General features: G+C 37.7%; 2 protein-coding genes across 3 annotated transcripts; both read left to right on the forward strand.

The window, feature by feature from the left end:
• Positions 1–1,540: 1,540 nt before the first annotated feature.
• Positions 1,541–5,550, forward strand: LOC113343708 (betaine aldehyde dehydrogenase 1, chloroplastic-like). Its single transcript, XM_026587840.1, has 15 exons — positions 1,541–1,808; positions 2,194–2,336; positions 2,510–2,590; positions 2,680–2,828; positions 3,048–3,140; positions 3,223–3,346; positions 3,436–3,501; positions 3,584–3,650; positions 3,779–3,855; positions 4,217–4,330; positions 4,420–4,497; positions 4,582–4,733; positions 4,832–4,892; positions 5,025–5,131; positions 5,222–5,550. Exons 1-15 carry the CDS (start codon positions 1,700–1,702, stop codon positions 5,310–5,312), a joined length of 1,512 nt encoding a protein of 503 aa, XP_026443625.1. The 5' UTR covers positions 1,541–1,699; the 3' UTR covers positions 5,313–5,550.
• Positions 5,551–5,961: 411 nt separating this feature from the next.
• Positions 5,962–9,641, forward strand: LOC113343771 (mannose-1-phosphate guanyltransferase alpha-like). Of its 2 annotated transcripts, none has more exons than XM_026587900.1 (15): positions 5,962–6,173; positions 6,301–6,398; positions 6,502–6,602; positions 6,699–6,777; positions 7,187–7,247; positions 7,492–7,538; positions 7,651–7,743; positions 7,859–7,949; positions 8,063–8,111; positions 8,313–8,432; positions 8,518–8,665; positions 8,788–8,880; positions 8,964–9,032; positions 9,118–9,160; positions 9,272–9,641. In XM_026587900.1, exons 1-15 carry the CDS (start codon positions 6,116–6,118, stop codon positions 9,370–9,372), a joined length of 1,251 nt encoding a protein of 416 aa, XP_026443685.1. In that variant the 5' UTR covers positions 5,962–6,115; the 3' UTR covers positions 9,373–9,641. The 2 variants fall into 2 exon arrangements, with proteins under 2 accessions (XP_026443685.1, XP_026443686.1); XM_026587901.1 differs by having other exon boundaries at positions 8,316–8,432.
• The last annotated feature ends 2,803 nt before the right edge of the window (positions 9,642–12,444 follow it).

Below are 12,444 nucleotides of genomic sequence, written 5' to 3' on the forward strand. Positions count from 1 at the left end.
GATAGCCGTCGATTCAATTTGTGATTCTGGTACGACCTCAGAGTGTAGTATGATGGTATCAGTGATGGCAGCAGAGGAAGGATTTACTTGCTTGATTGCAGAAGGCATCATTAACTTTGAGACAACCGGAAGAGTATAGTTACTGCAACGAGCATCAATTTCTTGGATCTTTTTCTGCTTAAGTTTCCAAGCAGGGCAGTTTTGATCCTTATGGTCAATGATGCGACAGGAGGTGCAAAAATATTTTGGAACTTTGATGTGTCTACATTCAATTAAGAAAGGTTCACTCCTACCACATGTGAAGAGAGGAATGCCTGTTGGTAAGGCTTTCTGAACTGGGATTCTAATGCAGACTTTGACATTCTTCTTAAGAGGATGTTTGCCAAATGGATTTAAAGCTTCAATAAGTTCCCCCATAAGGAGAGTGAGTTGTTGAAGATCCTCAAATTCCGTGCATTCATTGGGGATGTTGCATAAAATGAACCACATGATTTCTTCATCAAATATGAGTTGATGGTTTGGAGGCCAGCCTTCAACAGGTACAACTTTTAGCACCATTAGATAACCACAGACAAACCAAGGTTTTTGAGAATTGATTCTGTTAAAATCCTCTTTAGATAAGTAACGGATAAGAACTTTGTTTCGCTGACCATTGAAGATATGTTAAAACCCTCTGTTGGAGATGCTCTTAGAGCTTAATATGTTTAGCAATTGACCCACATATAAAAAAGTGTTAATAAGACTTCCACGTAGGATGACCTTGGCCCTTTGCATTGGAGATATGCTTACGCTAGCCTTAAAAATAAAAGAGTGGGTCCCGAAGCAAGTGAGTACTCTTGAACCTAGTTAGTAATTCTCCGAATCATTCCCGAATGATTTGCGAACTGACCGAATCCGAATGATACTTTCGAACTATTTGAACTCCGAACCTAGTTCGCGGATTATATGGACCTCACGAATGAATCGCGAACGTATGCGAACTGACCGAATCCGAATGATATTTCCGAACTAGAACTCCCATAGATAACTCTCCGACCAGAATTCTGTTGATTGGTTTTTGTTTGATTTTGTATATACTTTATATTTAAATATAATTATTCAGTTAAAATTTTCTATTGGTAGTTGTTTAACCAGTGTTTTATGTGTTGATTTTTGTTTAAAAGTCTATAAACTCATTTTAAAATACATTTATGCGATTAAATTGTTTACTTCTTGTTAAATAATCACGCTAAAATATTTTTTCCATCTTATAAATCATATACACATAAAATTAGTCTCGTAATAAGGTCATAATACTTATCAATTTATCATATATGTAAGACGAATTTTAAGTGCCGAACTCACATTTATAAAACGAATATGCACGTACATATGTCGTTCCGAACTACAGTCCGAACAACGAACCGTTGACCGGATTTTTGACCGAATCCGATTTATCCGAATCCGTATAATTCCCGTACGTATGCCGTCCCAAACTACTACCCGTACCCCGAATTGCTAACTAGGCTGTTGAATCTTGATCTATATCAAGTTTTCCTTCATTTTTAACTTTTATGTTTATAGAGATCTACAACGATTCCGAATCGTTAGAGAACTGTATTGATTTTATCCAGCAGATACACTTAAATCAGATCAGAGTGATTACCAAAACAACAAGATCTATTGAGTAAGCAGAGAGAGAAGTGAATAGTCTACAGTAATGTCGATCCCCGTACCAAGTCGTCAACTCTTTATCGACGGAGAATGGAGAGAACCAGTTAATAGAAAACGTCTTTCTGTTATCAATCCTTCTACTGAAGAAATCATTGGTCAGTTACTTCTTTTCAAATATTCACCCTAATTTTTGGTATTTTATTATCTGATTATTTACAAATTAGTTACATTTATGATGTTTGATCAAAGTATGAGTAATAATCATTATAAAGAAGTATGTGTTTAGTTTTATAAGTGATGGACAGAAAGTTTAGGGGTTTTGGGTGAGTGGAGATGGCTTCTTTATACTGTTCATTTTTAAGATTCTGTGATCGAGTAGTATATGTGACTTTATTGGGTGGTTTTAAGTGATGGAAAGAGAGTCTAGGGTTTTGAATGAGCTGATTTGATGGAGATGTTTTATTTTTTATTATTGATTGTGGTCCTTTTTGATCAGTTGTGTATTAGTAAAAATGTAAAGGAAATTATTGTATCTTGCAGGAGATATTCCTTCGGCTACTTCGGAGGATGTTGACCTTGCAGTTGATGCTGCTCGCAGGGCTCTTTCCAGGAATAAAGGGAAAGATTGGTCATGTGCGTCCGGGGCTACTCGAGGAAAGTATTTGCGGGCTATTGCTGCCAAGGTAATTAGATGGAAGGGTTATTAGGAACTATTGATATGAAGAGTTTATTAAGTAATTTATCTTGGATTGGAAGTTGAATAATATTGGATTAGTGTTACGTCTAGTTGGTGTAGTGGTATCCTACAGTTGGGTTTGATTTGAAGCTTTACTTTCTATTGCTTCGAGTTTTGCAGATAACAGAGAGGAAGCCAGCACTAGCAAAGCTAGAAGCATTGGATTGTGGCAAGCCACTGGATGAAGCAGCATGGGATATTGTATGAATTTTTATGTATCTTTCTAATTTTGTCTATGCTGGTTATGATTTAAGTTTGTCTGATGTGTTTTTTCTTGTTATCGTATCCAGGATGATGTTGCTGGGTGTTTTGAGTATTATGCAGAACTGGCCGAAGGTTTAGATGCAAAGCAAAAGACTCCAGTTCCGCTTCCTATGGAGACATTTAAGAGTCATGTTCTGAAGGAGCCCATTGGAGTTGTCGGGCTGATCACTCCTTGGTATATGACATTTCCTTTTTTCTTTATTAATTAGTAAAATAGTCACCTTCATTTCTGGTTCAGTCGTCTAGCTGTATAGTTCGCACCTTGTACTTCAGCATGACTACATCATTTGATTGCACACAGATTCAGAAGTCATTCTGTTGAATGACCCCCTCCTTGACCTAGTATTTTTTTAAAAGCCTGAAAATGAATAACCAGATTCTTATTTTGCTCAAGGAATTACCCTCTTTTGATGGCTACATGGAAAGTAGCTCCTGCTTTGGCTGCTGGATGTGCTGCTATACTGAAGCCCTCGGAGCTGGCATCTGTGTAAGGCTCTTTTTCATTGTGTTTTCGTAGATTTCCATTGTTTTAAGTTCTTACAGTCTTTCCCTCAAACTTCTATTTCCAGGACTTGTTTGGAGTTGGGCGAGGTTTGTAGAGAAGTAGGTCTTCCTCCAGGTGTGCTAAACATTTTAACTGGATTGGGCACAGAAGCTGGTGCTCCTTTGGCATGTCATCCACATGTGGACAAGGTTCTGTTCTGCATCAGTGTTCGATGTTTTATCTCTGGTATTATTGATTTCATGTTGAATAAGCACTAAGAAAATCTGGCCTCAACCAGGTTGCATTTACTGGAAGTTCTGCAACTGGTTCTAAGGTGATGGCCTCTGCAGCTCAACTGGTTAAGGTATGTTATACCTTTACCTTGGAATTATGTTAGAAGCTGTATATGTTTCGAACCTTCTCATTGCTTTGTGATTGTGTGGCAGCCTGTCTCTATGGAACTTGGTGGTAAAAGTCCAACTGTAGTTTTTGAAGATACAGATCTTGATAAAGGTTAGTTCCAATGGCCTAGAAGCCTTTTTAATATCGAATTATCAATACTTCATTCTTCCACCAAAACCTTCAATGTATTGGTACTTACAGGTATGGACGCTCATAAATTTGTGTTGTGTTTGTAACAGCTGCCGAGTGGACTATTTTTGGTTGCTTTTGGACAAACGGCCAAATCTGTAGTGCAACATCTCGTCTTCTTGTGCATGTAAGTTTTACAAATGGACACATTGGTTTCGGCTTTACTTTTTATCTCTTGTGCCAAATTTGAATGAAGGAGAAAAAAAGAAGGAAGTTTGTTGGTGATATTATAATGGACGTTTTTAATCCAGCTTAGTACGTAACCACCATGTTCCAGTAGGACCAGTACACTTCTGTTCATATTAACCATTAATGCTTTGCTTATTAACTAAATTAAGAGGAAATTTCTGTTCCGTACTTGTAAGGTTTTTGATTCAACAAAAGTTGTATAATTTTTATGAAGCTGTTTTAAATAGCACCTAATGTCATATATCGTTCTCTATCTTCCAATTCTATCTTATGATTGAAGCATTACATCAATGTCTCAGGAAAGCATTGCAGAAGCATTTTGCCAGAGACTAGTCAGTTGGAGCAAAAACATCAAAATATCAGATCCTCTGGAAGAAGGTTGCAGACTTGGGCCAGTTGTTAGTGGAGGGCAGGTAACTTTGCTGTTGCTCAATTCATTCAGGCCCATTTCATTCTACATTGTAATGTATTGCTCGACTTAAATATCCCGTATTTTTTACAGTATGAGAAGATAAAGCAGTTTATTTCAAATGCTAAAACTGAAGGTGCCACTATTCTCTGTGGTGGAAACCGGCCGCAGGTAATCATCATCATTCAATGACTACGTCATCATGTTTGTTTGAATTTATATGATGATCAAAAGGGTGATTTTATTTGCTTGCAGCATATGAAGAAAGGATTCTTTATCGAGCCTACTATTATAACAGATGTCACTACCTCTATGCAAATTTGGAGGGAGGAGGTTTTTGGACCTGTTTTATGTGTCAAAACATTTTCAACTGAAGAAGAAGCCGTTGAACTTGCAAATGATACACAGTGAGTAATCTTTCCAACACTTATCTAAACCTGACAAGAATTTAGCTGAAGGTTTGATACTTAAAAATATGATGAAATGTAATGTTTGTCCTCGTCAGCTACGGTTTGGGTGCTGCTGTAATCTCTAATGATCTGGAGAGGTGTGAGCGCATGACGAAGGTACGAACGATATTTTCGTCCTTGGCAGAATGCGTCAACCTTAAATATGATGATTTCCTTTTCATGATAAGTGATGGAAGGAATTTATTTTTGTTTCTTTTTTCGTTGAAACTAAAGTATTTTGTTTTACAGGCCTTCAAGGCAGGAATTGTTTGGGTGAACTGCTCTCAGCCTTGTTTCTGTCAAGCTCCTTGGGGAGGCATCAAACGCAGTGGCTTTGGGCGTGAATTAGGGGAATGGTAAGTATCCCTGTGTGTTTTCAATCTTATCTATGATCAAGATTATAGGTATGCTTTATTAATGCTCTTTTTATTTATTTTTTGATGTAGGGGACTCGAGAACTATCTGAGCGTGAAGCAAGTCACGCAATACATCTCGGATGAACCGTGGGGATGGTATACAGCTCCTTCAAAGATGTGAAATAAAGCGTAAAGCTTGAGACGGGAAACACATTCACTATAGAACAAAAGCTAGTTGAACAATATAAATGTTGAATGAAAACAAAAATTTAATACTTGCAACCTTACTTTTCAATGTCGAGGAAACTTGGATGCTTGTCGTATGTAGGTGTATGGCTCCGTAATTGTGGAACATCCAATCTTGATATGATGTATGTTTCCAGTTTACAGCAATAAAAGCCATTTTAAAGTTTAATCCACCAATTTTATAATGCTGCTGTAGTAAACGATCCTAGAGCAAATCTGCTCTTTTAGGATTGTTTTTGATTGAATGTGTAGCACCATATAGTGACATCTTCAACATGGCCTAATTAGATGACATTGATTCGGCCTTCCGGGCTCAGTTGTGCGATTTTGATCCGGTGGCTGTGGGTTTCATTCTTGTGTGCTCATCTGTATCCTTGTCTGCGCCTCGGTATCCACGTCCACTTCCATTTTCGTACTTGTTTACTTACCGCGTCCTTGCCGTGCCTACTTTCCGTGTCTGTGCTTCTCATGTACCAGGCACAGGCAGCTCCTCACTTTTGTCTATTTCTGTTCTCTACTATGAGAGCCTGCCTTAAAAGATCCTGTGGCTGCTTATATAAATTTTCAATTTTGTTAAATCTTGACATGTTTTAACGACAAGTCTCTCTCTGACTCTGTGTGGGACTTCTCTCCTGTTCAATGCAATCAACGTTACCGAAAAAGTTAGATCCTAAGTATATTTAGGGTTTTAAGGTATTAGGGCTTGGAAGGAATCTCAGTTTCATTTCAATTCCAGAGATGATAGGAACCTCATCTGAGAAAGTGGTTGCTGTGATCATGGTGGGTGGCCCAAAAGGTAACCCCTTTTCCTTCTTCCCTATTTTTCCTTTCCTTTTTTTTTTTTTTTTCTTTTCTTTTAGGCATCCTTCTTCCCTAATTGGTATTGAAAGTTCAAATTTTGATTCTTGATTTTGATGTTTCAGGTAATAGATTTAGACCATTGTCATTGCATCTTCCAAAGCCACTTTTTCCTTTAGCTGGACATCCTATGATTCATCATCCTATTACAGCTTGTAAAAGGGTAAAAAAGAAAATCAATTCTTTCTTTTTTTTGTTCTTGGATTTAGATTTGGTTATAATTTAATAAATTTTGAAATTTGATTTAAATGGTGGTTATTTTTTAGATACCTAATTTAGCACAAATCTACCTCATTGGGTTGTTTGAAGAGCGAGAATTCGCTTTATATGTATCGGCAATTTCTAATGAACTTAAAGTTCCAGTCAGGTAAACACATGCATTGCTTGAATTTACTTTAAAACTAGAAAAATTTAGTGTATATTCATTATATTTTTTTAATTCTCGTGTGTGGTTACTAATTAGGTACTTGAGGGAAGACAAACCACATGGTTCAGCTGGTGGGCTTTACAATTTCAAAAATTTGATCATGGAAGACAATCCGGTTTGAATTTCTTACTATTTTTTGCTCCCTTACTTCCAAAATGCTAGGGTGCATGCCTCGCAGATAGTGACATGGTGTCCCTAAAAGCCGTCAGATCATGACATTCCCCCCCAAAGGATGCACCATCTCAAGGAGTTTAAGCTGTATCGATGGGTGCCACGTCATGATCGGTTGCAACTGGTGTGCACCCTAGCAAGACTCCTCTTACTTACTCTTGGTGATTGGAATGAAAATTGAGTTCATTTCGGACTTGATGGAACCTTTAAATCAGTCAGTTATAGGGACTTAATGAGAAATTGTATAGGGTTGAAGCGGTGTGACTTATTTGTTATAAGTTAGTCTAAAATTTTGAATAGTGCTCTGTTTCAACTCAGAGTAATAATTTGGTCCGTGTTTTTCTTTATGGCAGTCAGAAATCGTTCTGTTGAATTTTGATGTTTGCTGCAGTTTTCCATTACCAAACATGCTTGGTATGTCTTTTCCATCCTCAGTCATGGGTATTCATGTTTGCTTAGTTTGACATTCTATTAGCTATGGATGATACAAATAATTATGCTCTAGAATCTAAGAGGTACACTTTGATCTAATTTGTAGGTTTTCCATGGTTCATACTTCATTTGCACATTAGCTGTAATTCAGAAATAAAAATTGTTCTGTTTAGCTCATATTTTGTCGATATATCATTTAACTGCGTCTCTCCTTCCAAATCTACAGAAGCCCATAAAAAGTATGGTGGCATGGGGACACTCTTAGTGATCAAGGTGGGTATGCACATGCATTACTTTGCTCTGGGCCTTCTGGCCTTTTTATAAATGTTAGCAATAACAGTCATATTTACACCACATTATTTTACCTTTATTCCTCTCTGTGAAGGTGTCTGCTGAATCTGCCAACCTGTTCGGTGAGTTAGTAGCTGATCCCATCACAAAAGAGCTGTTGCATTACACGGAAAAACCTGAAACATTTGTACGTATATGAACTGTAAATTAGCTAATGCACACATACTTGCGGTGTTTGAAAGCTTTAAGTCGATGATTCATCATTTTCTACTTACTCCCTTTCACGATGTGTGTTTTCTCAGGTTAGTAATGAAATAAATTGTGGTGTCTACGTATTTACACCACATATATTTACTGTTATCGAGGATGTTATCATGCGAAGGAAAGATAAAGGTTGACCAACAGCATTGTTATTCCTATTTTTTTGCAAGGATTTCATCTCTGAAGTTGCAATTGCTTTCACAGTAATGTTGTCATAACTTTAAGCTGTGTTTCATTATTTGCAGCTAATGTGCTATCTGCTTCAAGTTTTGAAGACATCCAGTCTGCTAAAGAGTATACCTTGCTTGTTTCTTGATTTCATTTCTAATTGTTAGTGATGGTGCAGTGGAAGTTTTGCTTGTAGCATGTTTTATTTTCTCGGTCTCGTCTTAATATTCTTAAAAGCACGTATGTGGACATAAAGAGTTTATCGCATTCACCAATTGATGTAAAAGCTGGTTTTCTTCTAAGATCTTTCCTTGCATGTTTTCTTAGTAGGTCACTCCCTCCAGAATTTGTTAGACTTGATCAAGATATCCTTACACCTCTTGCTGGAAAGAAGCAGCTCTATACCTACGAAACCCTAGATTTTTGGGAACAGATCAAAACTCCAGGGTAGAACTAAATCTTTCTTGTTTCCTTCCTTTATTTTTGCCCATATCCGTAGATTGTCATATTCATTTTATGTTTGTATTTGCAGAATGTCTTTGAAATGTTCTTCATTATATCTTTCTCACCTCCGATTCACCTCTCCCCAACTCTTGGCGAACGGGAATGGCACCTCAAGTGCTACCATTGTTGGCGATGTTTATGTCCACCCATCTGCAAAGATACATTCTACAGCGAAGGTAGTTGAGTTCTTTATTGCTTGCATTAAGTTGAAAATTAGTTGTCCACGCCAGGTCAAAATATTCCATTTCCTGGTTTTTGGCCCTATAACTGATGCCGATGGTAAACTGTACTTAAACAGATCGGTCCAAACGTCTCAATTTCGGCTAATGCTCGAGTAGGAGCTGGGGTGAGACTCATCAATTGCATCATTTTAGATGATGTAGTAATCAAGGTATGGAACTGACTTGACTCTAATAGACCGAGAAGCCAGCATGAGATTTAATATGATGATTATGTTTTGATATGCGCTGACAGGAAAATGCCATTGTTGTTCATTCAATTGTTGGGTGGAGATCATCTATTGGAAAATGGTCCACGGTCCAGGTAACTCTCTTTCATGCAATTGCTCAGTTTTCTCTTTCTATTCTAATATGATCTTGACATATTCACATCGAATTTACTGGTTCAGGCTGTAGGGGACTACAATGCGAAACTTGGGATTACCATTCTCGGTATTCACGTTTCTTATATTCTTTAGAATACTTTTTGGTTCTTGCTGGGGATAATCCTTTCAGTTGTCTATTCTTTACCAACTTTCTTGACATTGTTTGTATATTTGCCAGGTGAAGCAGTTACTGTCGATGATGAAGTTGTTGTAACTAATAGTATTGTTCTTCCAAATGAGACCCTTAGTGTGAGTGTACAAGACGAAATCATTCTCTAACATGGAGTCATTGGAGAAAGAGAGATCCAGCGGAAGGTTTCCTTTGGAAGAGCATGGTCAGGATTCCACTTCCCTGATGTTCAATTTCGTTTCTTATAAACTATATCTGCTCTCAAAATAGAAAACCAGGTTTACTCCCTCAACAATTTGGTTATATCAGCAACTCTACCCTTACGTAGACTGTATTATTATAATTCAAAGCTTTGTTTGTTTTCACTTCTGTTTGTGATTTTTTTTTTTTTTGGAAGCATGTATTTTATTAAGTTAAACTGAGATTACACGTGGGAATGTTATGCCCGTAGAGTCTGCTATTACAATAGAACTTATAGGTGGGGGAATTACATTGTCTCACATTGTTGTTGCGAGCTTCCCTATAGAACAATCATCCGCCGCTCGATTTGCCAGAGCGTCTGCTGCTTGATTTCCTTCCCTGTAGACGTGCCTAATAGTATATTGTTGAATTTGGGTAAACCTATACTTGATTTCTGCAATCTGATTAGAAATATACCATGAAGCGTCGATGTCCGAGGTTAGAAATCTCGTTAAATAATCCGAGTCTGTTTCAAACTGAACTTTTGGCCATCCCCGTTCCGTCGCCTTTCTAGAAGCGATGACCATGGCCCAAGTTTCCGTTGCAAGTGTAGTAGTGATACCCAGTGGTTTTGCTATTGCTAAGATTGTGTCGTCCCCTCGTTTCGGCATATAATACCTGCTCCTGCTATTCTGGGTTGTCCCCTTCCTGCTCCGTCTGTGTTAATTTTGATCCATTTTAAGTGGGGTTTGAGCCATCCCACGAAGATGGTTGTTGTTGCTAATGTTGTTTGCGCTGGGTTTGGAAAAGGTTGCATCCTAGGTAGTACTGGCGATATATAGGTGGTAGGCTAAAGAAAGATGCCTACAATATTAAACTGCAAGTATACGGTGTCTACAATGTAATACACGGCAAGTGCGGATCGTTCCCACAGGGACTTGTTGGTGTGAGATTGAATTCAAAACCTTACTTTACCAATTCAAACTAGGAGATGTCGATACGACGAGATGATTGCTAACAATATCAAACTATGAAGCTATAAACGAAACAGAAATAAGGATGCAATGAGAGTAGAAAACAATCAAGTAGGAAGCACTAGGGAAATTGAATCTACCACATAACCCACACTAGATATTTCAGCTAATGAAAATACTCTTGTCCTTGTAACAGATAACGGTGAAGATTCGAGTCTTCCGTGTATCTAAGGTAATCTTAAATGGATAGTTTAGTCATAACTAAGATATCAATTCCTAGCATCAGTTGTCTTATTACAGCACAACTAATCATGTAATTGAAAACATACAGTGAAGCATGAGTTGATGCAACAACAAATAATTGATCTAACAACCTAGGATGCAAGACATACTAGGTGAAAGTTATAAGTTGCAACATAAAGCTAAACCAAATCCTATTCAATTAAGTTCTACAAGAACATTTTCATTAACATAAGAAACTAGCAGTAAGCTAAAGGCTTCATCAAATCCCTAGCTAAGAAAGTTAGAACACGGCTTTGATAGAAACAGATGAAGGTTTAATATTCATAAATGAGTTCTACTAAGTCACTCCACAACAACAGCAATAGATGAAAACTAAATTCTGCTCTCCTCACTCACTTCATACCCAATACACAACATAACCCCTCCTTTTATACATAGATTTCTCCCCCTTTTCTCAATCCCTAATATCAACAGAAACAATATAAAATTCTTGGGATTTTGTTCTCGAAACTCACCACTTTGTAGGACTCTTCATTCATGCACCGCCACTGCACTTATCTTCATCCATTTGACTGATGTTGTTGTTGTAAAGAACTGAAAATTCAGACATAGCTTATCACGCCCGACCTTGTCTTTGACTAACCCAATTTGTGGATAAACTTCACTATGAACAACCACCCTAATCTTGTCACTTCCTTGCTGGCTTTGTTGGTGTCTGAAAGGGGAAACAAATTCAGACCTCTAGCTTTCAATTCTGTCACTTTTGAGAAGCAGTCAGACGACCTAATTTTGTATTTCATAGCCTAGGGTTATGACTTAAATGGATGGTGAATGACGAGAGAAAGGGTGATTCGCAGTAGAGAGATGAAACTGTCAAAGAACGATGAACTAATTGATTTGATATGAATCGAAATAGGGATATAAAGAGATAAGACTGATAGAGTTAGGGTTGATAATTGACAGGGGGTTGTCGGGTGTGTAGGAGAAAGTGAAATGAAAGATGGATTAAGGGTATGTTTGGGTGTTATTTGGATTTAGGGTCTGTCTTTGGTATATGAGAATGGAACCTGGGCTAGGCTTCTTTTCTTTAACTCCCAACATGGGTATCACTTGGATTATGGCACATTACTTCATTTCACGCTCAGATGATTCTTCTTCTTGAGCTTCTCATCCACTAGTAGATCCATTAGCTTCACAAGTCTGCTGGCACCCTGACTGCCTTCTCCACTACACACGTCTGCTTAACATCGACTTGGTATCTATCTTGACAGGGCGTTGTGGCTCCACTTCCTTCATAGCACATGTTCAGACCATTCTTTTCATTCCCCTAGCATTACAAAACAAAAGTCAGGACAATTGCCACACATTTTACTCGCAACGAATAAGAACTACAAAATACATAGTTTGGCATAAATACAAGCAATTAGTCCAACAAGTGCCATAAACACCTAAAAAATGATAAGAATATATGCAATATTAGTTGCCCATCAAATACCCACAAACCTGCCTTTTGCTCGTCCTCGAGTAAAACACAAAACCAAAAGAAAAGTCCTACTTACACCACTGGCGCTGGTCAAAATACTCCCACAAAGTTTTAGGACAAAATAGAAACTCAGATTCCATGAAAGTGATACCTGCATTCAATTTTAGCTCACAACAATTGGATATGTCAATCTAGCTTTCAAAGGCACAATTCTAGCACTGAAACAACTAAGGACATGTGATAAGAGTGTAAAGTGTATCTGCCTTAGACATGCATAGAGAATGGTTTACTCTAGGAAGTTATGACTGCCAATTACTAAGAGATAGTTTTTAGGCTAAGAA

This window comes from Papaver somniferum, unplaced genomic scaffold (genome assembly GCF_003573695.1).
Source record: "Papaver somniferum cultivar HN1 unplaced genomic scaffold, ASM357369v1 unplaced-scaffold_65, whole genome shotgun sequence".
NCBI classification, from domain to species: domain Eukaryota; kingdom Viridiplantae; phylum Streptophyta; class Magnoliopsida; order Ranunculales; family Papaveraceae; genus Papaver; species Papaver somniferum.